This window comes from Salvelinus fontinalis, chromosome 34, assembly GCF_029448725.1.
Source record: "Salvelinus fontinalis isolate EN_2023a chromosome 34, ASM2944872v1, whole genome shotgun sequence".
NCBI classification, from domain to species: domain Eukaryota; kingdom Metazoa; phylum Chordata; class Actinopteri; order Salmoniformes; family Salmonidae; genus Salvelinus; species Salvelinus fontinalis.
The window spans coordinates 38,961,338-38,988,795 of NC_074698.1; the positions used below are offsets into that span (position 1 = coordinate 38,961,338).

Sequence of the window (27,458 nt, forward strand, 5' to 3'; positions counted from 1 at the left end):
GTTGGACACCACTTATCCCATGGGGCGTAATAACAAACTACACCACAGACTATGGTTTAAAGGGATATAGGCACTCCATCCTAGGATTCAAGTCTAATTCCGGTACTATCTACGGCCAAACGCATATGCAGCCAAATGGCAAATTATTAGGTGACAGAGGGTGGCGATCTATTTCTGGGACCCTGGCTGGCATCAACCCTCCAACCATCCAACAGACATGGCAGAGGGGTAGTTGAGAGATGTAATCCCATCATGGCCAATGGATCAATGGGATTTCTATTCATATTCTGTAAACTGACTTCATAACAAGATAAACCCAAGTTATCTGACTTTGGTATGTCTTAAAAACTACTTTCATTTCTGCTCCTAATCCATTTTCGTTGAACTGCTATAAACAAAAATGGATAGCCACGAAATGTACACACGCTCAACATGAAGAAAATTAGGCATATCCTTGTTTTAAAGTGAGGGGGAGCAGAAGATGGGGGGCAGAATGTTGGAGATGAGATGGAACAATAATGTTACAGATGGAGGGAGAGAGAGAGAGTATGATTGTGTGTGTGTGTGTGTGTGTGTGTGTGTGTGTGTGTGTGTGTGTGTGTGTGTGTATGTCCCGACATGCAGCAGGACTCCGGCAGAACTCCCATCAGAGTGACTGATGATTTGGATATGTGGGACTGTGGAGGGCCACGGTCAGGGCCCAAATGACAGAGAGACTGCTGTGAGGGAGGGATAGAGGGAGGGATATAAGGATGACTGGAGCTGATCTGTTAACCTCAAGCTGTGCACTGAACAGTAAAAGAAAGCGGAAGAGAGAGCGAGAAAAGGGTAGAGGATGTAGGGAGAGAGAGAAGGGTAGAAGGTGTGGGGAGAGAGTAAAGGGTAGAAGGTGTGGGGAGAGAGAGAAGGGGAGAAGGTGTGGGGAGAGAGAGAAGGGTAGAAGGTGTGGGGAGAGAGAGAAGGGTAGAAGGTGTGGGGAGAGAGAAGGGTAGAGGGTTCAGGGGGAGAGAGAGAAGGGTAGAGGGTTCAGGGGGAGAGAGAGAAGGGTAGAGAGTTCGGGGGAGAGAGAAGGGCAGAGGAGAGAGTAGGGGAGAGGGGGGAGAAGGTGGGGAGAGAGAGAGGGGGAAAGGATGGGGTAGAGAAATTTGAAAAAAGAGAGAGCTAGTAAAATAGAGAGACTGAAGCAGAAAGAAGGTGAGACCGGTGGATGCAGAAAGGAGGAGAAAGAGAGAGAGAAAGACAGAAAGAGAAAAGAGGATGATTGAAAAGGTGAGAAAGGGGTGTTTGTGGCATGTTGTGAACCTGACAGGGGTGTGTCGTGGAGTGACAGGTGGGAGAACGTGAGGGCACTGCAGATACCATGTTTGTTGTTGTTTGTCCTACTTTGCTTTGATTGGAGGGCAGGGTGACAATGTCCCGGGGTTTGCCATTGGTTACAGCAACCATCTTGCAACCTTTAATCGATTGTACAGTACAGAGCCAAAAGACATTGCTGTGTTACTCAGTGTTATACGGCATCATACCAAACTCCCAGATGTTTGTGTCACACTGTTGTGTAAGTCTCTGAGGACATTTCCCCTGGCTGACTGACAGTGCTGTTCTGCCTGCTCTTTGATCATCTGAGTTTCTTCATAAAACAGACAGACAGCACTGTGTAATCTGGCTCCCAGAAACAGGCACAGTCACGGTAAGATGGCTCTGAAGAAAGCACTCGCTAGTTATATTATCTACATCCCAAATGGCACCCTATTCCCTTTATAGGGCCCCTTGTTTTCAAAAGCAGTGCATCATATGGGGACTAGGGTGCCATTTTGAACACAGACCATGTAGAGAATCTAGGGATTCTGGGAGAATCTAGGCCTCATCTCCAGGGAGGGGGAACATGATCGACATGAACGCTAGGATAGACTTAGCGAAGAAAAGAAAGTCACTTGTTGAGATTACCATGTTTCAGGACATGCTGTTAGTGCTGGTGTATAATGACTCTCTACTGCACCTGTATCCTCTCATATACAAACACACAGAGAACTGTCATGCACACACACACACACACACACACACACACACACACACACACACACACACACACACACACACACACACACACACACACACGGTAAACAGTAACTGCTGGTAAACAGTAGCTCATGTTAAACAGTAACTGCTGGTAAACAGTAGCTCATGGTAAACAGTAACTGATGGTAAACAGTAGCTCATGTTAAACAGTAACTGCTGGTAAACAGTAGCTCATGGTGAACAGTAACTGATGGTAAACAGTAGCTCATGTTAAACAGTAACTGATGGTAAACAGTAGCTCATGGTAAACAGTAACTGATGGTAAACAGTAGCTCATGTTAAACAGTAACTGCTGGTAAACAGTAGCTCATGGTAAACAGTAACTGATGGTAAACAGTAGCTCATGTTAAACAGTAACTGCTGGTAAACAGTAGCTCATGGTAAACAGTAACTGATGGTAAACAGTAACTGCTGGTAAACAGTAGCTCATGTTAAACAGTAGCTCATGTTAAACAGTAACTGCTGGTAAACAGTAGCTCATGGTAAACAGTAACTGCTGGTAAACAGTAGCTCATGGTAAACAGTATCTCAGCAGAATGACTGAATGTTCAGTGGAATTAGCCGTAATCACTACATTACACTGCAAACTATACAAATAGGAAGTAAAAACACATCTAATGACATTCATTCACCTGCCTACAGAAAAAACCTGTCACACAAAACTAAAACTGAAGACAACAAAGTCATCTCCCTCATTGTCTAATTTCTCTGGCCAGGGGCGGCAGCGGAAAACAAAAGCTATTTTCGTGTTCATAAAAAAAGAGCTGACTGATGCTTGAATCTGCTGAGAGGGATGAGAGTGGAGTCTGTCCAACCTGCCTTTGACTGAAGTGTTTATGAAGAGTGATGGGAGCTGTCATAGTGTGTGTGTGACAGTACAGGCTCTCTCATGTCTCCTCTCCCCTCTTGAGGCAGTATCCCATCAGCAGTCTAGCCCAAGTTTAACAAAATCCATCCCAACTTCACTTCTCAGAGGGAAAAGTCCCTGTGAGCGACTGATATTATCAGCAGTTCGCTTGAACACCACACTGCTCCAGCATTTTTTCTTAAGTCAAAGAGGCTAGAGTAGACCCACTATAAATGGTCTTCAGAGCCACATTAAATCGACTCACGGGACATATTCAGCTCGTGGGTCGCAGGTTAGAGATCCAATTCAGATGAACAAGTCATTGGCCTCCTAGTGAAGTGAAACTAAAAAAACAATCCCGCTCCCCTGCTCCCTCCCTCCCTCCCGCTCCTGCTCTCTATCTCAGGGATTAAGTGAATGTGCTGATGCAGCTAGAGTAAGAAGAGAATGTAACTATCTCCCTGGTGATGCCCTGAGGCAGTACTCAGTATCTCTCCCAACCTTCCCACTTTAGTATCATTCTGCTTGGCCCATCCAAACTATCTGGTCATGGCTCCTTGATGAAGACAAAAAGACAGGTTAGAAAAATAATAATATATATTTTCACAGTTGTGGAGGAGAAACCACCCCAGAGACAAGCATTAGGAAAGTTGAACTTGTCAAAGAGAGGAATAGACCTTGAACAGTAGACGAGAGAGAGAGAGACCATACAGACCATTTAAAATGTCTGTATTCTTTTGAAGCTCTTGTGAAAAAGAGAGAGAGAAACAGAGACCAAGAGAGACAGAGGGGGCAAGATGTATTCCTCAGCTTAAAGACAGCCTTGACAGAGCAACAGAAGGTCTTGCACCCTGCTCACGTTGCATGCCCTTTAGAACCAAAACAAGTAAATATAGCAACAATTAAAAAGCTATGCAGAGCACAGTTTAACCCCGACGTCTCACTATCGCCCCAACCTCACAGCGGAGACTACAAAGCACCAGGCTGACTTAAAATAGACTTAATGTGGGATCAAGGAGTGATCAAGACCGACCTCATCACAGAGAGAAATAGGGGAAGAGAGAGAGCTAATGAGAGGTAGAGAGAAATATAAAGGGGGAGTGATTCAACAAGGGGAAGATAGGAGGAAGANAGAGAAATAGGGGAAGAGACAGAGCTAATGAGAGGTAGAGAGAAATAGGGGAAGAGAGAGAGAGCTAATGAGAGGTAGAGAGAACTATAAAGGGGGAGTGATTCAACAAGGGGAAGATAGGAGGAAGATAGAGGGGGATAGAAAGGTAGAGGGAAAGTGATTCAACAAGGGGGTGAGGAGGAAGATAGAGGGGGGATAGAAAGGTAGAGGGAAAGTGATTCAACAAGGGGGTGAGGAGGAAGATAGAGGGGGGATAGAAAGGTAGAGGGAAAGTGATTCAACAAGGGGGTGAGGAGGAAGATAGAGGGGGGATAGAAAGGTAGAGGGAAAGTGATTCAACAAGGGGGTGAGGAGGAAGATAGAGGGGGGATAGAAAGGTAGAGGGAAAGTGATTCCGTAAGAGGCGGATGAAGAGGGAAGAGAGAAAGAAAGAACTAAATAAATATATAATGTAGGTAGACATGGGAGGGGTTGGATTTAGCTTAGCTATTCATTGCTTCCTCTCCTTTCCTCCTTAAAATTCCAAACATCCCACATTGGTTGGAATCAATTAACATTAGTGCACCCATCACACTGCCGCCTATCCCCAAGCATGCTATCACACTTAGCATGATCTCTACACCCCCTCATGTTGGTGTCAGCCCCTCAGTGGCATGCGTCCTCTTCATGGGCCTAATTGAACCAGGTGTAAAACAAAAGTCCTGCATTAGCGCCTGTTATGCGTTACACACACTGACAGTGATGGGCAATTATACTGCAGAAATGTATTCAGCTCACAAAGCCTTATGGTTGCATCCCACAAGACACCCTATTCTCTACATAGTGCACTACTTTTGACCAGAGCCCCATAGGACCTGGTCAAAAGTAGTGCACCACATAGGATTTGTCCCAAATGACACCCTATACCCTATGTCCTTGGCAGAGCACGAGACGCATTATTACGGTGAATAGGTTTTTCCCCTAATAGGGAATGTATTCATACAAAGTTGGAAACTAATATTTGAAAGTTCTCACGCATTTCAATAAAAGAGGGAGAGGTGGAATGGCATGCAAATGCCAAAAGTTGATTTATTTTTAAATATGTCAGTTCAGTGGCTCTCCAAGTAAGTTGGTTGAATAAAGTGGACCTGGTTAAAGACCTTTTCAGTTTGAGCTTACCTAGACTGATGTTGTCTGGTAACAATTTACTGTAGCCCCCACTCATAAGAAGCTCGCATCCGCTACAAGACCATGGTGCTTGCCGACGGAGCTGTGAGGGGAACGGCACCTCAGTACCTTCAGGCTCTGATCAGGCCCTACACCCAAACAAGGGCACTGCGTTCATCCACCTCTGGCCTGCTCGCCTCCCTACCACTGAGGAAGTACAGTTCCCGCTCAGCCCAGTCAAAACTGTTCGATGCTCTGGCACCCCAATGGTGGAACAAACTCCCTCACGACGCCAGGACAGCGGAGTCAATCACCACCTTCCGAAAACACCTGAAACCCCACCTCTTCTAGGAATACCTAGGATAGGATAAAGCAATCCTTCTGCCCCCCCCCCCCCCCTTAAAAGATTTAGATGCACTATTGTAAAGTGGCTGTTCCACTGGATGTCATAAGGTGAATGCACCAATTTGTAAGTCGCTCTGGATAAGAGCGTCTGCTAAATGACTTAAATGTAATGTAAATGTCATAAAGTGCACTTTGTTGTGCACTGTAGTGCTGAAAATTATGAACGGAAATATGTGCTCCTCCTTCTCTGAGACACACACATGGTTATTTCAAATGGTTATTTAGCAACGTCTGGGTGCAAATATTGACATAGTAGCAATCATATCGAAGTAAACTTGGAGTCTCGCGATGACATGTTGTGTGGTCCTCCCACTACGACTCGGGAAATCATACAGTTTATTAAGCTACAGATGAAATAAGTTATGATGAACTTGCAAGGTGATGAACTTGATGCTCCTTTCCAATACATATTGAGGGTGTTATTCTGGTGACATGATAGATATCTCCCTCAAAACTATCTATCTCCACTGTAACCAAACACATTATGAGACTGATAGATAATTTTGAGGGGGATACCTCCACTGTAACCAAACACATTATGAGACTGATAGACCATTTTGGGGGGGATACCTCCACTGTAACCAAACACATTATGAGACTGATAGATCATTTTGGGGGGGATACCTCCACTGTAACTAAACACATTATGAGACTGATAGATCATTTTGAGGGGGATACCTCCACTGTAACTAAACACATTATGAGACTGATAGATCATTTTGGGGGGGATACCTCCACTGTAACCAAACACATTATGAGACTGATAAACCATTTTGGGGGGGATACCTCCACTGTAACCAAACACATTATGAGACTGATAGACCATTTTGGGGGGGATACCTCCACTGTAACCAAACACATTATGAGACTGATAAACCATTTTGGGGGGGATACCTCCACTGTAACCAAACACATTATGAGACTGATAGACCATTTTGGGGGGGATACCTCCACTGTAACCAAACACATTATGAGACTGATAAACCATTTTGGGGGGGATATTTTATAGAGTGCCAAGAGTGCTTATCAAGGGTACACGATGAGGAAGGGAACAGCTATACAGCACAATGACCAGTCAGTACCCAGAACTCTGTCTTGACTTCTGAATATTCACGCCTCATCACTGTACAAGGCAAAAAATCTTTATTGGCAACAACAGAAGGTGCATTACTGAGCAAATCGAAGGCATAACTGCTTCACCAAACCTATGTTCAGAGACTAGCCTAGACAGTGCCTGCCAGAACTCTGTCTCGACCTTTTCTAAATATTAATGTTTCATCAATATATGCCTACAAGGAAGAAAAAAATACTTTATTGGCAAAAACAGTAGGTACATTATTGTGCAAATCGAAGAGATAAGTGCCAGACTGACCTCCGATTACAATAATGCTCCCCATTCAACTTCCCTCCGCTGGGCTGGAATACAGTCCTAAACACAGAAGGACTGAGGGGACAGGACAGATGCAACTTTCTGTCTTCTGGAATTATTGTGAAACCTTCATTGGCACTGTTGGCACAGTCCAAGGCATATTCAAAAATACATTTTATATAGATAGCTACCTAGATATAATACATAAATAAAATATATTTAGTCTCAAATAAATAATGCAAAATGTTAAATTTGGTTTAAATAATGCAGAAACAAAGTGTTGGAGAAGAAAGTAAAAGTGCAATATGTGTAAAAAAGCTAACGTTTAAGTTCCTTAGAACATGAGAACATATGAAAGCTGGTGGTTCCTTTTAACATGTGTCTTCAATATTCCCAGTTAAGAAGTTTTAGGTTGTAGTTATTGTAGGAATTATAGGACTATTTCTCTCTATACAATTTGTATTTCATATACCTTTGACTATTGGATGTTTTTATAGGCACTATACTATTGCCAGCCTAATCTCGGGAGTTGATAGACTTTAAATCATAAAGAGCGCTGTGCTTCAAGCATTTGCAAAGAGCTGCTGGCAAATGCAGGAAAGTGCTGTTTGAATTAATGTTTACGAGCCTGCTGCTGCCTACCACCACTCAGTCAGACTGCTCTATCAAATATCAAATCATAGACTTAATTATAATATAATAAACACACAGAAATACGAGCCTTAGGTCATTAATATGGTCAAATCCGGAAACTATCATTTCGAAAACAAAACGTTTATTCTTTCAGTGAAATACGGAACCGTTACATATTTTATCTAACGGGTGGCAACCCTAAGTCTAAATATTCCTGTTACATTGCACAACCTTCAATGTTATGTCATAATTACGTAAAATTCTGGCAAATTAATTATGGTCTTTGTTAGGTAGAAATGGTCTTCACACAGTTCGCAACGAGCCAGGCGGCCCAAACTGATGCATATACCCTGACTCTGCTTGCACTGAACGCAAGAGAAGTGACAATTTCCCTAGTTATTATTGCCTGCTAACATGAATTTCCTTTAACTAAATATTCAGGTTTAAAAATATATAGTTGTGTATTGATTTTAAGAAAGGCATTGATGTTTATGGTTAAGTACATTGGTGCAACGATTGTGCTTTTTTCGCGAATGCGCTTTTGTTAAATAATCACCCGTTTGGTGAAGTAGGCTGTGATTCGATGATAAATTAACAGGCAGCGCATCGATTATATGCAACGCAGGACAAGCTAGTTAAACTAGTAATATCAACCATGTGTAGTTAACTAGTGATTATGTTAAGATTGTTTTTATAAGATAAGTTTAATGCTAGCTAGCAACTTACCTTGGCTCCTTGCTGCACTCGTGTAACAGGTGGTCACCCTGCCACGCAGTCTCCTCGTGGATTGCAATGCAATCGGCAATAATCGGCGTCCAAAAATGCCAATTACCAATTGTTTTGAAAACTTGAAATCGGCCCTAATTAAATCGGCCTTGCCTCTAATGCAAATGCCAAAATGGGTGTAACCTTCACCACCCTGCTGCTCTCACCAATCACTGGCTCACTAAGCAGACAAAGTGCTACACTCTCAGTGATCGTCCCACCCTGGACACACTCAGCTGGGTCCACACGCTAGTTCATCCCTCGCACAAAATCAAATTGAGCTGGTGACTAAAATCAAGTGACATCTTATGAGGCGTCTCCGGACACCGTGCGTGCGTGCGTGTGTGCGTGTGCGCGCGCGTGCGTGCGCGCGCGTGTGTAGTGTACGATGAAGTGCCATGTTTCTCCCCGAGGCTGACGTAAAGGGAAATGGAACTATCCACAGGAGGAACTGTTAGTCATGGGGGATAAATGTTCTGTGACAACCCTTTTTGGGATGAACCTCTCTCTGTCCATGCATTCAATCACAGTCAAGGACATGCAATCATAAGAAGAGGCTATGGAACAGACATGCTAATGACGGTTGGAGCCGGATGTTCTAATCTATAGAATCTATACTGGATCCTTAACTATTATGTTGATAAGTGACAAGGTAATGAGCACCGGACGCAGCCATCAACATGTTACAGTGTTGGGTTATGACACGTCATTCTATGAAATCCATGTCTCAGTGCTTTGATTTGCCCACAAGCATTATGATGCTGCTTCTCAAACAGTTTACAATCCACCGTCTCCTCAACATCTATTTCCACATGTCTTTCTGACAGGTCTCTACCTCAATAAATCAGGGGGAACTCTGTAACTGGATATACAGCACATCATTAACCTATTAAATAACACAAACAGAGCCTGGAAAGGTGAGAAATGCACAGACCAACATCTATTCAATTCCCCTGGAAGCCTCTATTACTCTGTTAACACGGCTCACTCTGAAACAGCAGGCGGGCATCTGACAAGGTGGCCTGACATTTAAATAACAAGTGTGCAGAGAAACACGCAGTATTTTAAACTTGAAGGTAGCCCCATGGCCCCTGAGGCACTGTGAGAATGAAGGAAAACGTAGAACAAAAGGTTTAAATTCTGCTGCTGTTACCTTCAGTGGTCTCTCCTCTGTCTGAAGAGTGTGCACACGTGCAGGCAGGTGCACGCAAACACACACACACACACACAAACAGACGCAGACAAACACACACTCACACAGCCTCAGTGCAGATAGAACATCTGGAGGGTGAAAAGGGCTGATTCAAATTGCACAAGAAAAAGCGTGCAGTTTATTCAGATTGAATATTCCCAATTCAATTTGGAGACATTGATTGGTCATGTGGTTATAAAGCGGAGTGGCGTTGGTGCTGTGAGCAGAGCAGATACCTGGATCAATGTCAGGTCACTGCACAGCCACCGCTCAACGCACCCTGGGGGAAGAAACTCCAAATGAAAAGCTGGACAGAACAACATTAGGCTCAGTAGCTCTTTTTCTTTATGGTTGAATACAATCACAGAATGGATGTGGGGTTTTACTGTACAAACCAAACAGAAGAACTACTGCTAGGTAAACTCCCCATACAGGTAGATGTTTCCAGCCTTGTGTTGCCTGTGTTCATAGGAAGTAAGCTAGTTGGACAACAAAGATAATGCATAGACATTACTATAGCTGGTTCGTTGATATTCCAGCCTGTAACTGCCCTTACTGGGCCAGCCTCATTAACATAACTACTGTACACCATTACTTATAGGAATAGGACCACTGACAGTGGACTACATTTTACAGCAGAAAAGAGACAAATGGACTCATATTCAGGATTGTATTATTATTTTGTTCCACACAACCTTACGGACTCGATTAAAAACTGTTCAATTGGTTCCATACATATCTCAGATTTAATTACTTTGGACTTGCTTGTTTATATAACCCTAGATGTTCCTCCTTCAAACCTGTCTTCTGATCTAAAAACATTTATTCCTCTGCTGATCGGTCACTGAGGGGTTATTCCCATTAAAATGTCTGAAAGTGACGAATTTGTCCTCTGGTCAGTTCAATAAGGAAAACAATCCCGATTTATAGCAGCACTGACCACAGTAACTAGCGATGCGTCTCTGTGGGTCCAACCAGGGATGTAGTGAATGGTAAATGCAGGTCAACGCTGTTCATTTTGCTTGACCCCTTCTTCTTATCTTGAAGAAAGAAGAAAAGCTCTTGACTAAAGAATGTATAATATCCATGTACACTGGAATGATGCACGAGATCATGAATATGATGTTAAAAATGGGTGAAGTGCCCTTCTAAAGGAATTTTAGGAATACCACTTGCTTAGGGATTGATCGACATGTACAGAACGGTTACCTGGAGGAAAATGGGGGAGGGTCATGTTTTTCATTTTCAGTCAAGGGAAGGGTTTAGTATGTTTAAATCTAGTCCAAGGGAGGGTCATGTCATTTGTAATTGATGAAATATGAATATTTCTCAGTGTTTTAGAGTAAGTTGCTTATTAGGCTATATATCAATGTGTGCCGGATGCCGCCCCTCATCTCTGATTCTCCGCTGGGCTCGCAATATCATGTGCGCATAAAGGCTATTTAGTGTGGTCTCAATCAAATGATCCATAAGCTATAAAATACCCGGGACAGACGTGACTCCGATACATATAGCCCAGGAGACAAAAAGTAGACTTTGCTTGGGAAGTAATCACTTGTTGGGTTAAGCCACGGAAGAAGAGTAGCCAGCAGTTAAAACTTACATTTGTCTGTGTCGGTCGGCCTACTCTGTCTGGGGTGGTGCTCAGATTCCTGACGATGTCTCAGATTGAATTGTTTACAAACAGGGACAGTTTCGTTGCAAACAAGACATGCTGATTTGGCATTGGAGAAATATGATAAGATGAACACCTAGGTCTCTCTCTGTCCATTCTTAGTCTGTCATTTCATTAATTTGTGTGGTATAAAAAAAATATTCTGCTAATATGTCAAATGACATAGAATTGCATGGAATGTTCATGAAAGGCTATTTTTCTTGGACCTGCAAATACGATGATAGATTCATGCAACCCTTTTACTATAAAGGAGAGCTTTCCACAGCGGCCTGTATTCATGGATGCCAAGGGAAGGCAGACTTCCAAATATTTCACCAATTAAAAAACAAATATTATAAAATCATTTATCTTTCTGCTCTCTGGGTTTTCAGAATTTTCCATCAATTCGCAAGTGGCTGAATCTCACCTGAAAAAATCAGAGGGAAACAGCGCCCCTCTGTCTCAATATGTGTAGCCCATGTATCTGATGCTGTCTGGAACAAAAGAGTATGACATGTTGCCACTGTAGCATTATTGATTAATGCCAGCATGCATTTGGCCTCCCTTGACAAAACAATTATATGGAAGAAGTTTGAACCACCAAGACTCTTCCTAGAGCTGGCCGCCAGACCAGATTGAGCAGTCAGGGGAGAAGGGCCTTGGTCAGGGAGGTGACCAAGAACCCGATGGTCACTCTGACAGAGATCCAGAGTTCCTCTGTGGAGATGGGAGAAATTCCAGAAGGACAACCATCTCTGCAGCAGTTCACCAATTAGGCCTTTATGGTAGAGGCCAGACGGAAGCCACTCCTCAGTAAAAGGCACATGACAACCCGCTTTGAGTTTGCCAAAAGGCACCTAAAGGACTCTCAGACCATGAGAAACAAGATTCTCAAACTATTTGGCCTGAATGCCAAGCGTCATGTCTGGAGGAAACCTGGCACCATCCCTACGGTGAAGCATGTTGGTGGCTGCATGATGCTGTGGGAATGTTTTTCAGCGGCACGGACTGGGAGACTAGTCCGGATAGAGGGTAAGATGAACGGAGCAAAGCACAAAGAGATCCTTGATGAAAACCTTCTCCAGAGTACTCAGGACCTCAGACTGAGGTGAAGGTTCACCTTCCAACAGGACAACGACCCTAAGCACACAGCAAAGACAACGCAGGAGTGGCTTCAGGACAAGTCTTTGAATGCCGAACATGAAGCCCGGACATGAACCCGATCTAACATTTATGGAGAGACCTGAAAAATCGCTGTGCAGCGACGCTCTCCATCCAACCTGACAGAGCATGAGTGAATCTGCAGAGAAGAATTGGAGAAACTCCGCAAATACAGGTGTACCAACCTTGTAACGTCATACCCAAGAAGACTTGAGACTTTAATCGCTGCCAAAAGGTGCTTCAACAAAGTAAGGAGTACAGGGTCTGAATACTTCATATTTCCGTTTTTTATGTCTAAAAACCTGTTTTTGCTTTTTCATTATGGGGTACTGTGTGTAAATTAATGAGGAAAAGCCTTATTCCATTTTAGAATAAGGTTGTAACAAAACAAAATGTGGAAAAAGTCAAGGTGTCTGAATACTTTCCGAATGCTCTGTATATGGCCACTGGCCTGAGATGATTGAAGTTCAATATGTAGCCTAGTAGACTCACGTTAACCAGCTAGCTAACCTAGCTGGTTCATTGTTGCCCATGCAAGGAAGTTAGGCTACCTAGCAAAAATGTTTGCTAGCTTATGAAAACCAAAACTAAAAGCGTACAGAGCCATAGACCGTTTTGCCAACATGAAAGAAAGGAGGATGGCATTGGTGTTCAAATAGTCTACAATTTTTTTTATTTTTATTTTACCGTTATTTTACCAGGTAAGTTGACTGAGAACACGTTCTCATTTGCAGCAACGACCTGGGGAATAGTTACAGGGGAGAGGAGGGGGATGAATTGTAAACTAGGGATTATTAGGTGACCATGATGGTTTGAGGGTCAGATTGGGAATTTAGCCAGGACTCCGGGGTTAACACCCCTACTCTTACGATAAGTGCCATGGGATCTTTAATGACCTCAGAGAGTCAGGACACCCGTTTAACGTCCCATCCGAAAGACGGCACCCTACACAAATAGGGTGAGTCCCCCCCAAAATAATGTACTTGCTGACGCACGCACACAGAAATCAATATTTGCTTTGTGGACTTCACCGGACCGACGTGGCTCTTCGGTTTTGTGATGAAACAAACGTATGTGTAGTTGAATTTATTCCGCCACTGTGTGACGGTTGTCTTTTTGTTGTCACGGTGTTATTGTATATCACGGTGGCGTATAAATGAACATCACAACATAGGGTGAAATATGTATTTGTTCCTGGCTTGGCTTCCTCAGTGATTTTACCCATCCATCCGTCTTTCCACCCCTACTCTTGTCCACGGTGGTCTGCGAATCGTCAACCTTCTGTCCTGCAGCCCTGTACACTATAACAAAAAGATCTACATTCCTGCGTTGCCATGTAATGGTTGCAAAACAAAGAACAGTTTCCAAAACTGCATATCTAAGGCTCTGGTCTGTCCAAGAAGTGAGGGTAAACGGTAGACATGTTCTCTGCTATCCACATTGTTTTAATTATTATTAGTGGTATACGGGAAGGTCACTTCTTTTTTTATCAAGTGTTCAGGGAGGGTTTAGGTCAAATATATTTTGCTGAATGGAGGACCATGTCACGATCGTCGTTAGGTGGAAGAGAGAAGGACCAAGGCGCGGCGTGGTAAATGTTCATGATGATGAATTTTAATGATGATCCAAAAAACAGAACACTGACAAAATACAAAACAATAAACGACGTGAACAAATGAACGAAAACAGTACCGTGTGGCGAACAAACACAGACACGGCAACAATCACCCACAAACAAACAGTGAAAACAGGCAACCTTATTATGGTTCCCAATCAGAGACAATGACAAACACCTGCCTCTGATTGAGAACCATATTAGGCCAAACAATAAACCCAACATAGAAACACATAACATAGAATGCCCACCCAGCTCACGTCCTGACCAACTAAACAAAGACTGAACAAATGAAATAAGGTCAGGAACGTGACAGTCCATCCATTTTCATTTCAGAGAGGTCTGGTATTCTTCTTGTAATCCTTATTATAAATAACATTCACTCCCTTACAGTTTAAAGTCGGTTAGTTTTGAAGGACACCGTGCATGATCAGTAGCTCTCCCAAGGGCCATTCTCAGTCTCCTGTGGTTCTGATGTGTGTCCCACTCCAATGTCATCTGGGGCTAGTATGATTCATGGCAGGGGGGCGATAGATAGAGGGTTAGGGGGATAGAGGATCGAAGGATTGGCCAACCCGTTTCTCGTTCCTTCCTCGGCCTGTTTTTTGGTATTCATCACCATTAGCATTAATTAACATGTATTAGCTCTCGTTATGGTCGTTAGGCAGCGAAGCACCGCTGGGCATCTGCAGCCCGTCAGTGTGTCACCGCAGCTGTAATCTTCAGTGACTGAATGAGGATGCCAAGGCAAGGGAGATGAGAGGAGGAGAAGACAGGAGAGGAGAGGGAGGGGAAGATGGGAGAGGGAGGGGATCTGAAAAGAGAGGAGATGGAAAGGGAGGAGAGGAAGAGAGTGAAGAGGAAAGGAAAAGAGGAGAGGTCATGTCAGGTGAGGAGGGAAGAAGGGAGAGGAGAGATGGAATGGCTTCTCTCTCATTCTCATGTCCAGTGGTAGTGACAGTAATTGCGGGTGAGACACAGCTGCCTCTCCAGGAGAACCTGGCTTTATAGTCCTCATCTCTGGGCAGATGGCCAAACCATATTTATCTCTTTGAACTGAGTGGCAATAACAAGAACAATTCTCTTTATCCCTCTGTCCTCTCTTCTCTAAATCCCTTCTTCTAAAGGACTCTCATCTCCCATGGCTGTTAAGAATGACCACACCCTCTGTTGTATAGGAAGACAACTTTGTGGAAACAACACCAGGTTGTTTGGCACATCATTCTGGACAAAGACATGTGATCCTGTGTTGCTCAGTTGGTAAGAGTGTGGCGCCAGCAACACCAGGTTGTTTGGCACATCATTCTAGACAAAGACATGTGATCCTGTGTTGCTCAGTTGGTAAGAGTGTGGCGCCAGCAACACCAGGTTGTTTGGCACATCATTCTAGACAAAGACATGTGATCCGGTGTTGCTCAGTTGGTAAGAGTGTGGCGCCAGCAACACCAGGTTGTTTGGCACATCATTCTGGACAAAGACATGTGATCCTGTGTTGCTCAGTTGGTAAGAGTGTGGCGCTAGCAACACCAGGTTGTTTGGCACATCATTCTGGACAAAGACATGTGATCCTGTGTTGCTCAGTTGGTAAGAGTGTGGCGCTAGCAACACCAGGTTGTTTGGCACATCATTCTAGACAAAGACATGTGATCCTGTGTTGCTCAGTTCGTAAGAGTGTGGCGCCAGCAACACCAGGTTGTTTGGCACATCATTCTGGACAAAGACATGTGATCCTGTGTTGCTCAGTTGGTAAGAGTGTGGCGCTAGCAACACCAGGTTGTTTGGCACATCATTCTGGACAAAGACATGTGATCCTGTGTTGCTCAGTTGGTAAGAGTGTGGCGCCAGCAACACCAGGTTGTTTGGCACATCATTCTAGACAAAGACATGTGATCCTGTGTTGCTCAGTTGGTAAGAGTGTGGCGCCAGCAACACCAGGGTTGTGGGTTTGATTCCTGGTGGGATCACATACGTATACTAACATGTACGCAGTCTGTAGCTACGTTTGTATAAAAGCTTCTGCTAAATGACCTCTCCCTTTTCATGTAGTGGGAAGAGAAAAGCTTTTAGATAAATAATATACGCAGGATGTAAATGACTTGCAGATGTCATTGATAACATACCCATGGCACTGAAAGCATTGGAAGTCTTGTTCAAACAAATGAGGCAAACCTACCCTTCAACATCAACACACAACAAAACGACTGTTACAGTAGGGTACAGTTAAATAACTGTAATACATAGAAGATGTCACACTCTTAGAAACAAAGGTGCTATCTAGAACCTAAAACAGTTCTTCGGCTGTCCCCACAGAAGAACCATTTGAAAAACCCTTTTGGTTCCAGGAAGAACACTTCTGGGTTCCATGTTAAACACTTTTCACTGACAGTTCTTCATGGAAGTTCTACCTGGAACCAAAAAGGGTTATCCTATGGGGACAGCCGAAGAACTCTTTTGGAACCCTTTTTTCTAAGAGTGTAGTTCTAAAGAAGTGAGTACTGGGCTGGTAGTGTCTGTCAGAAAATGGGTGAAGCATGAGCCTGCTATTATCACACCATATGCGGATCTCTCTCTCCTCTCTCACACTCTTTCCCCCCCTCATCCCTCCCCCTTCATCCTCTCACTCTCTTGCTTCCCAACTCTATGCACTTCTCTAACTGTCATCTCTATTCCACTCCATTCCTTTATTCACTTTCACGGCTCAGCCCATGGTTCTGCCCTGGCCATGACACAAGTTCACACATTGTAGAAATTATGATAGAATTGTTAAAGTTTCTTCCCATGTCCCATTCTAAACACCCTTTCACGAGGCTTGGAGAAAATATTTCTCATAAAAATAAGGAATTTTAAAAAGACTCGCAATAAAAAAAGACATTTATTTCAGTGGGTGGTGAGATTTCGGTAGCCATTGGCATTATGAACCAAATTGCCTTCCCATGCAAGATAGCATGTACAGTAAGAGAGCCCTTTGAAGAAGAGTCATTTAATGAAGCTATAGCAAGTGATGGGACAAACATAGAGGCATGGGACACTACAGGCTCTGTCGCAGCCGGCCGCAACCGGGAGGTCCGTGAGGCGACGCACAATTGGCATAGCGTCGCCCGGGTTAGGGAGGGTTTGGCCGGTAGGGATATCCTTGTCTCAGTATGTAAAATGTAATAAAATGTATGCACTCTACTGTAAGTCGCTCTGGATAAGAGCGTCTGCTAAATGACTAAAATGTAAATGTAAAAATTAATACTATTATTTCAAATAGTATTTGAACGCAGGTCTGGTAGGCAGCAGGTCAAGTTCATGGGCATGAGGTGTAAGGGAAACAATGAATACAAATCAATGTACCAATGATTGCCACAAGTGTTGATGCTTTGGTGTAAAACTTTACCATATCTTTTCAGAAAATTGCATAGGCTTCCCTAAAAACATTTGACGTTAGAAAAAACATCAAACTTGAAATTGAATAGCACAAGTTATGTGGTGAGTAGACAGAACACCTGATTTTTCCATCTCGTAGAATCACTAATCACAGGTCTGAGGCAACACCACAGAGTGACAGATAACACGCCCTGTGAGCCACATCCGTTCAGTGGCCATCAGCACACTGTTAGAGGCTCCCCTGAGAGCTCTGGGGATGAGGAGAACAAGAGATAGGCAGGCTGGGAGACGGACGGACAGAAAGACAGACAGACGGATGGTCCTTGAGGCAGCCTATAGGGAGACAGAGTCACACAGACAGCCGGGACTAACAGCCCCCCAAGGGCTAAAGCTACACTGTCAATCACACACACAGGGGTACAATCTCTCCCCCTCTCCCTATTGCTGACAGGTGCAGCAGCAGCAGATAAAGAAAATTACATCCCTCCCACGCGCAATATAATGATATATCATTACACTGTTATGGCTTTGTTACAAAATGACACTTGAGAGACAGACATATTTTCTCCATTATCAAACAGCTTATTACAGGCTATTTTCAGGGCTTATTAGAACAAAAGAAGAGGGGGGAAGAGAAAAGAAGAAGATAAATGGAGAGTCCTACCTTGATGTTGTCAAAAGATGTTCTGTTGGTCACGTCATACAGCAGCAGGAGAGCTAAGAGAGAGAGAGAGAGAGCGAAAGAGAGAGAGACGGGAGCAAGAAAGATAGAGAGAGAGGAGAGAGAGAGAGAAGAAGTGGGAGAGAGCAAAAGTAAATGTTAGTGAAGTAGCAGGCCTGGCAGAACCCATTGACAACAAAGAGTTAATTTGAAACAAATTCTTGGCTAATGCTCCAATTTGTCCTATAGGCTTAGCCTCTTGGACCTGTGGCTTCCCAATTAGTTCCCGGTTGACCGAGTTCCTTTACATAAGGAAGGCACATAACACAGAGTACATTCTCCTTCTTGCTCTCTGCGGGCCTGATTAAGACAAGCCTGCCCTACACAGCCAGTCAGCCTGCCCAGGCTCAGAGAGGACAAGGCCTATAAATGTGTAAACATTCCTTTTCAGATATATCCTTTATGACAAGCAATTCTTACACAATACATATTTCAAAAGACCTAACAAACATATCATATGCTCCTGTTTATATGATAGATGATCCACAGACAGTGTGATAGATCGCTCCCCATTAAACTGATCCAGACAGTGTGATAAATAGTTACACATTAAACTGATCCAAACAGTGTGAAATATAGTTAACCATTAAACTGATCCAGACAGTGTGATATTAAACTGATTCAGACAACACCTGGAGGTAGGTGGAGAGATGAGAAGAGAGATATGGTAGAGTTGAGAAGAGACAGATAGTGATGTAGAGTTGAGATGGAGGTAGAGTTGAGAAGAGAAAGATAGTGAGAGATGGTGAGGTAGAGTTGAGAAGAGAGAGATAGTGAGCGAGAGAGATGGAGGTAGAGTTGAGAAGAGAGAGATAGTGAGAGAGAGAGATGGAGGTAGAGTTGAGAAGAGAGAGATAGTGAGCGAGAGAGATGGAGGTAGAGTTGAGAAGAGAGAGATAGTGAGCGAGAGAGATGGAGGTAGAGTTGAGAAGAGAGAGATAGTGAGCGAGAGAGATGGAGGTAGAGTTGAGAAGAGAGCGATAGTGAGCGAGAGAGATGGAGGTAGAGTTGAGAAGAGAGCGATAGTGAGCGAGAGAGATGGAGGTAGAGTTGAGAAGAGAGAGATAGTGAGCGAGAGAGATGGAGGTAGAGTTGAGAAGAGAGAGAGAGATGGAGGTAGAGTTGAGAAGAGATAGATAGTGAGAGAGAGAGATGGAGGTAGAGTTGAGAAGAGAGATATAGTGAGAGAGAGATGGAGGTAGAGATGAGAAGAGAGCGATTGTGAGAGATGGAGGTAGAGTTGAGAAGAGAGAGAAAGTGAGAGATGGAGGTAGAGTTGAGAAGAGACATTGAGGTAGAGATGAGAAGAGAGATGGAGGTAGAGATGAGAAGAGAGATGGAGGTAGAGATGAGAAGCGAGATGAGAAGAGAGATAGTGAGAGATGGAGGTAGAGTTGAGAAGAGAGAGATAGTGAGAGATGGAGGTAGAGTTGAGATGAGGAGAGATAGTGAGAGATGGAGGTAGAGATGAGAAGAGAGAGATACTGAGAGATGGAGGTAGAGATGAGAAGAGAGAGATACGGAGAGATGGAGGTAGAGATGAGAAGAGAGAGATACTGAGAGATGGAGGTAGAGTTGAGAAGAGAGAGATACTGAGAGATGGAGGTAGAGATGAGAAGAGAGAGATACGGAGAGATGGAGGTAGAGATGAGAAGAGAGAGATACTGAGAGATGGAGGTAGAGATGAGAAGAGAGAGATACTGAGAGATGGAGGTAGAGATGAGAAGAGAGCGATTGTGAGAGATGGAGGTAGAGTTGAGAAGAGAGAGAAAGTGAGAGATGGAGGTAGAGTTGAGAAGAGACATTGAGGTAGAGATGAGAAGAGAGATGGAGGTAGAGATGAGAAGAGAGATGGAGGTAGAGATGAGAAGCGAGATGAGAAGAGAGATAGTGAGAGATGGAGGTAGAGTTGAGAAGAGAGAGATAGTGAGAGATGGAGGTAGAGTTGAGATGAGGAGAGATAGTGAGAGATGGAGGTAGAGTTGAGAAGAGAGAGATACTGAGAGATGGAGGTAGAGATGAGAAGAGAGAGATACGGAGAGATGGAGGTAGAGATGAGAAGAGAGAGATACTGAGAGATGGAGGTAGAGTTGAGAAGAGAGAGATACTGAGAGATGGAGGTAGAGATGAGAAGAGAGAGATACGGAGAGATGGAGGTAGAGATGAGAAGAGAGAGATACTGAGAGATGGAGGTAGAGATGAGAAGAGAGAGATACTGAGAGATGGAGGTAGAGATGAGAAGAGAGAGATACTGAGAGATGGAGGTAGAGATGAGAAGAGAGAGATACTGAGAGATGGAGGTAGAGATGAGAAGAGAGAGATACTGAGAGATGGAGGTAGAGATGAGAATCTGAAGGATCAGGTTACAGTGGGTCCGCTCTACAGCGCCCTCTCTCTCCCGCAGAGGAGAAGATGGCCGTGTTAACGCACTTCTGTGTGATTATTTAGTTAGTTAGTAAATAAATAATTAAGCTAATTGGTATATCACTGATTCATCATTTATGCTAGAGTTCGTGCAGATATCCAAGAGTTTGCGACATTCGGAATGAGACTGATAGAAGAAAAACAAATAATTAATGTTTGATTGGTGACAATGTAAGAGATGTTTATATATTTAAGAGTTAATTCGGAAAACGGTAACTCGTTAAATAAACTTTTTCCGTGGTGCCCCAAGATTGTGAATGAGTTAATTGTTGCGGGATTAATTTAATTATCATAATAATGAAACATAGTTAATAGATGTTATAAAACAATCGACATCACATTAATGATAGTCAAGACAAGACAACAGAGGTACTGAGAGATGGAGGTAGGCGCGCGCACACACACTCTCTCGTCACAGAATACATCCATAACCGTCCCTAAAATAATACACTCCTCCCACTCTTCATCCCACCCCTCCCTCTCTAAGTTGTAAATCACCAAACTCCACCACACCCTACACTGATCCCCATGCGGAACACACCAGCCTAGCCTACCCAGTCTACCCACAGCTCTCCTTCCTACAGGAACCGCTGCAGCTGTACATAGTCCATCTGTAAACTACCCACCCAATTTACCTACCTCACCCCCATACTGCTTTTATTTATTTACTTTCTGCTCTTTTGCACACCAGTATCTCTTCTTGCACATGATCATCTGATGATTTATCACTCCAGTGTTAATCTGCTAAATTGTAATTATTCGATTTATTGCCTACCTCATGCCTTTTGCACACATTGTATATAGATTCTCTTTTTCCTACCATGTTATTGACTTGTTTATTGTTTACTCCATGTGTAACTCTGTGTTGTTGTCTGTTCACACTGCTATGCTTTATCTTGGCCAGGTCGCAGTTGCAAATGAGAACTTGTTCTCAACTAGCCTACCTGGTTAAATAAAGGTGAAATAAAAAATAAAAAAAACATCCACAGACAACAGCACATTTCATTTATCATGCTCCTCTGTGGCTGAGTGTGCTGCCACTCCGAGAGAGAGGACGGTCTTTTCCCAAAATCTCTCTCTCCCTCCGTCTCCGATTTAAGGGGATTTATTGACACGGGAAACATATGTTTCCATTGCCAAAGCAAGTGAAATAGATCATATACAAAAGTGAAATTATCACACAAAAAATGAACAGCAAACATTAGACAAAAGTTCCAAAAGAATAACGACATTTCAAATGTATTATTATTTCTATATACAGTGTTGTAACGATGTGCAAATAGTTCAACTACAAAAGTGAAAATAAATAAATATGAGTTTTACAACTCAACTCATACACTATTTACAATGGTGTTTGTTCTTCACTGGTTGCCCTTTTCTTGTGACAACAGCTCACAAATCTTGCTGCTGTGATATTTCACCCAAAAGATATGAGAGAATATTAAATGACTCTCTCTCTCTCTCTGAGCAATGACTGTAGATTTCTGTAGGATGGTAAACAATTAGGGAAAGATGAAAGATTAGAGTAATGAGAAAACAGAGGAGGGGAGTGTGTGTTCTCTCTCTAGCTTTATCTCAGATCTGTTTGTGCTGTCTTGCTATTTCCCGAGGTCATTGTTTTGGAGCTGGCAAGACAACACAAACAGATCTGGGACCAGGCTATTCACCATCTAAAAACCAGGATGATTAATTTAGCCACTTCCACATAAATCCCTGTCTAAGTAGAGCGAGTGTAGGCTAGGCTATAGTAGTGTCTCTCCACTGGGCTATTTGTTTCTGGTTGATGTCCTGTCTCTCTTATCTGTCTGATTGCCAGACAGGGTTCTCCTCAAAGGGAGAGAACAGAGAGAGAGGAGGAGAAAGATAATAATATATATATATATATATATATATATATAGAGAGAGAGAGATTTATTATTTTTGGAAAACGTTTTATGCACTGCGCACAATAATCTCAGCGCTGAAAAAGTGAAGTGGTACAGTAGAACTCTTTGCTGTTGCTGAGAATTTCAGTGAGATCTGCTGAGCTGTGGGAGGCAGTGACTGGCTGCCAGGGGTTTGACTGTCTTTGCTTTACTAAAGCTGTAGAAATCACTGAAGCAGTCCCTCAACTAATGTCTGCGCCTCGTTGACTTCAAAAGGAACTGGATGCGACGCAAATGGCAACATCTTCCCTATGTAGTACACTACTTTTGACCATAGCCCTATGGGAGCTGGTCAAATGTAGTGCACTACATAGTGAATAGGGTGCTATTTGGGCTGCAGACACTGACTTCCTATCTCGCAGGGTAGCTGAGGAGTTGTTTGGGTTACAGAAACGTCCCAGGGAACCATATCAAAAGCAAAAGCTTTGGGTTTATAACCACATTCAGTTGATGTGGATGAAGTGTTTATGTGACAGGGTGTAGAGGCTACAACACACACCCCACATAACTGATCAAATGGCTGAGTGGAGAGCTGGAGCATACATTTTAGTCACTTACTGTAGCAGAAGCTCTTATCCAGAGCAACTTACAGTATTGAGTGCATAAGTTTTTGTATTGGTCCCCCGTGGGTATCAAACCCACAACCCTGGCGTTACAAGTGCCATGCTCTACCAACTGAACTACACGGGAGCCACACACACACACACACCCACACACCCGCATGATAATGATGATAGTGGTGATAATGATGAAAGAAGAAGACAAATATGATGATGAATATTATGATGATGCTGATGATGATGACCATGAATAATGATAAGGACATGAAGATGAAGGAGACATTGCTGTTGATGATGACAATGATGATGTCCATATCTAAACGTAACCTTTTCCATGATGAATATAATACCTTTTGTTCTAATAAAGCCTCTAGAGAGGACAGGTCAGCATGCTCTCTGTCTGTTTCCCTGCTGAACAGGCTGGTCCAGCCCGGTACTGCTTTAGTGGAGATTGATGTCAATCTGGCTAGCCGGAGGAGAGGACTTTCTCTTTTTAAAACCATTCCAATACCACCTGGAGTGGACACCAGTGGCACCAGTGGTCGGTAGCTAGCTAGCTACAACAAAATAGAATGTCACTGGTAAATTCTCTCTGGCTAGCTACTCCGATTTCAGACCACGGGTAAGATAGTCTAGCTATCTACATTTTCAGATATTACACGTTTCTAATTTTGACATAGTCTTTTCATTCCAAGTTAAAGTGTACTGTTAGCTAGCTCAATTATTTTTTCTTTATTTAACTAGGCAAGTCAGTTAAGAACAAATCCATATTTTCAATGATGGCCTAGGAACAGTGGGTTAACTGCCTTGTTCAGGGTCAGAACGACAGCTTTTTACCTTGTTAGCTCGGGGATTCGATCTTGCAACCTTTCAGTTACTAGTCCAACACTCTAACCACTAGGCTACTTGCCGCCCCAATGTTACATGTATGATCTTATTATTCGTATCTCAGAGCCATTTGCTTTGCTTGTTATAGCCTAATGTTAGCTAGCTAACATTGAACCTAGTAGTAACGTCCTGAGTTGTGATTATGGTTCATTGTTTAGCTAGCTAGCTACATGTCTTAACAATAGACTCCACTATGCAAGTGTCCATTTTAATAGAATGTCACTGCAACAACTGCTAGCCAGTTAGCTTGGGTGCTGTTGTTAGGACAGAATGCTCCGATCAACCCTTAAAGAGATGGGTGGAGCTAAAGCTTAAGAGGGTGTGAACGATGCTGAATGGGTGTAGACAAAGAGCTCTCCAGTAGGTACCAAAACATTCAAAAGTGAGGTTACTAGTTTATTAACATTCAAAGCAGAACTACTTTCCAATTGTTCCTTATATGCAGTGAATAATATACAATTTTGTAGCTCTGTGTCGCGGCATTTATCCGATGTAAAAAACAGTTCAAATGTTGCTAAATAAGACGGAATCAAGGCGAACACATGCCTTTAAGGAGACTGGAAATGTTAGAAACATGCACCATGTGAACATGCCATCTATCCACCAACCCATCTATCCACCCATCTATCCACCCATCTATCCACCCATCCACACACCCATCCACACACCCATCCACCCATCTATCCATCCACCCACCCATCTATCCACCCATCTATCCATCCACCCACCCATCTATCCACCCATCTATCCACCCATCCATCCACCCATCCATCCATCCATCCATCCATCCATCCATCCATCCATCCATCCATCCATCCATCCATCCATCCATCCACTCACCCATCCACCCATCCATCCACCCATCCATCCACCCATCCACCCATCCATCCACCCATCCATCCATCCACCCATCCATCCATCCACCCATCCATCCACCCACCCACCCACCTATCCACCCAGAATAAAAATGGGGAAAAAAGTGGGTTAATTTAAAGACAATCACGCATTCAAGACAAATGGTAATAATCAAATTGCATGCTCACAGACATGTACACAAATAAGTGAACCATACATTTTATTCAGCTAATTTACATATCATCCTAATCTGCATTTAAATGTTATGAAACTCAGCCTACTAAGCAGCACTTTAAGTAACGTATAATGCAGCTTGTTTCTTAATGAGGGAGAGAATCCCTCTTGTTTCTGTCACCACAGCAGCTGGAGCCGTACTGAGACAGAATCACACAAGTGTGTGTTTGTCTGGGTGTGTGAGAGAGAAAAAGAGGAAGTGTGTGTGTGTCTCACCATTGGCGTCACGGTAGTAGGCGTGTGTGACGCTGCGGAAACGCTCCTGTCCAGCTGTGTCCCAGATCTGGAGAAAGAAGAAAGAAGGAGGAGGAGAACTATTAAAGGTAAATGTAGAATTTCCCATTGGGGTGAATTCTAAGTTCTCAAGTCAAATTGTCCCTGACTCTTGCAGTGATGTCAATGGGAAGTTAGGATTCACCTCTATAGGAATGAATCATTTCACTACCACTGTTTCATTGCTTTACTTAAAGCTCCTTTGAGGTAAGACATAGATTTAAAGTCTCACAAACAAAAATTCAAATGGCATTCACTGTAGCTCTCACATAACTTAAAGTAGGGGGTAGGGGCTAGGGGGTAGAGGACCAATTTAGAATTGATGTCAGGAAAGTTTTGAACTAGTATTCAAATTGGGGGGAAAGCTCGATAACGAATATGGCATCTTATGTGACTTCCCAGCATGCTGTGCAGGTAGGTGAAGCGGGCATAAGGCATCAGGTCATACTCATGAATATAAACTAGTGGTTGCCACCGCCCTGTCTCCCCATTCGTCCATCCTCTGTGGAATTTCTGCTAATTATGCATCTCAATCTCCTCCAGCATTTGCTACCGTTGCCCATTACATCACCACTGGCACTGCCCCCCCGAGGCTACCATCACAACACGTTTCCACTCCAGGGGTTTGCTTGCTAGGTGGTTGCATCCCTCGACCCTCATGTTGGTTTATAAATGAAAAACATTTTAAAAGGCATTTTTTTGTGCAGTGGAATTTCAATCCACGCTGGCTGGCTCTGTGTATTTGAGTTTTCTTTCCTTCTCTCCCTCTTCCTTTCTGTCTCCATCCCACCCACATCATACAGGTACTGAAAGCTTTAATACGGTTTCTACTCCCCCCCCCATACTCATGAATATAAACTAGTGCTATAAACATTAATATAAACTAAATCTTTGACTATGTACAACCTCAGTGAACATAGCCTTGCTATTGAGAAAGGCCGCCGAAGGCAGACCTGGCTCTCAAGAGAAGACAGGCTATGTGCACACTGCCCACAAAAAAAATAAAAAATCCAATGTACTGGCTTTGGCAATGTAAACATATGCTTCCCATGCCAATAAAGCTTATTAAATTGAATTGAGAGAGAGGAGGATGAGAGAGAGAGAGACAGAGGGAAAGAGAAAAAGGGAGAGAGAGGGAAAGGGAGAGAGCCTGGGTAGTGAGTGACCGGGGTCAGGAGAACATTGGGCTTAGTGTAGAAGATTCATGGAGATATAACTACTGAATCCTAATAGTTTTTATAAATTATTTAGACAAAAAAAATGAGGTTATTGATTATCCATTTAATCTGTGGTGATAACCCTGATACATCACTGTAGGAGAGATGGGAATTCACACACACACACACACACACACACACACACACACACACACACACACACACACACACACACACACACACACACACACACACACACACACACACACACACAGAATCCATTATAAGGCTCTTACCTGAAGTTTCACCTTCAGTCTGTCAATGTTCAGCACTTTATTCTGGAAAAGAAAGCAGGAACACATGGTCATTAATGAGACACAGTGCATTCAGAAAGGATTCAGACCCCTTGAATTTTTACACATTTTGGTATGTTACATTCATGTTCTAAAATATATTAAATTGTTCTTTCCCCTCATCAATCTACACACCATACTGTACCCTATAATGACAAAGCAAAAACTGGATTTTTGACATTTTTGCTAATTAATTATTCAGACCCTTTACTCAGTACTTTGTTGAAGCACTGTGGGCAGCGATTACAGTTTAGAGTCTTCTTGGGTATGACGATACAAGCTTGTCACACCTGTATTTGGGCAGTTTCTCCCATTCTCAAGCTCTGTCAGGTTGGATGGAGAGCATCAGTCCCTGCCACTGAAAAACATCCCTACAGCATGATGCTGCAACCACCATGCTTCACCGTAGGGATGGTGCCAGGTTTCCTCCAGATGTAACGCTTGGCATTCAGACCAAAGAGTTCAATCTTGGTTTCATCAGACCAGAGAATCTTGTTTCTCATGGTCTGAGAGTCCTTTAACTCCAAGCGGGCTGTCGTGCCTTTTACTGAGGAGTGGCTTCCATCTAGCCACTCTACCATAAAGGCCTGATTGGTGGAGCGCTGCAGAGATGGTTGTCTTTCCAGAAGGTTCTCCCATCTCCACAGAAGAACTTGGAGCTCTGTCAGACCATCGGGTTCTTGGTCACCTCCCTGACCAAGGCC

General features: G+C 43.3%; 1 protein-coding gene across 1 annotated transcript in view; it reads right to left on the reverse strand.

Annotated features, from left to right (window-relative positions):
• Positions 1-27,458, reverse strand: part of LOC129833877 (ras-related protein Rab-26-like) — a 101,834-nt gene that overhangs the window by 21,849 nt on the left and 52,527 nt on the right. Inside the window, exons 3-5 of the mRNA XM_055898722.1 lie at positions 26,698-26,739; positions 25,188-25,254; positions 18,029-18,081 (exon numbers count right to left, since the gene is read on the reverse strand). Of these exons, the coding sequence (XP_055754697.1) occupies positions 18,029-18,081; positions 25,188-25,254; positions 26,698-26,739 (162 nt within the window). The remainder of the gene's footprint in view (positions 1-18,028; positions 18,082-25,187; positions 25,255-26,697; positions 26,740-27,458) is intronic.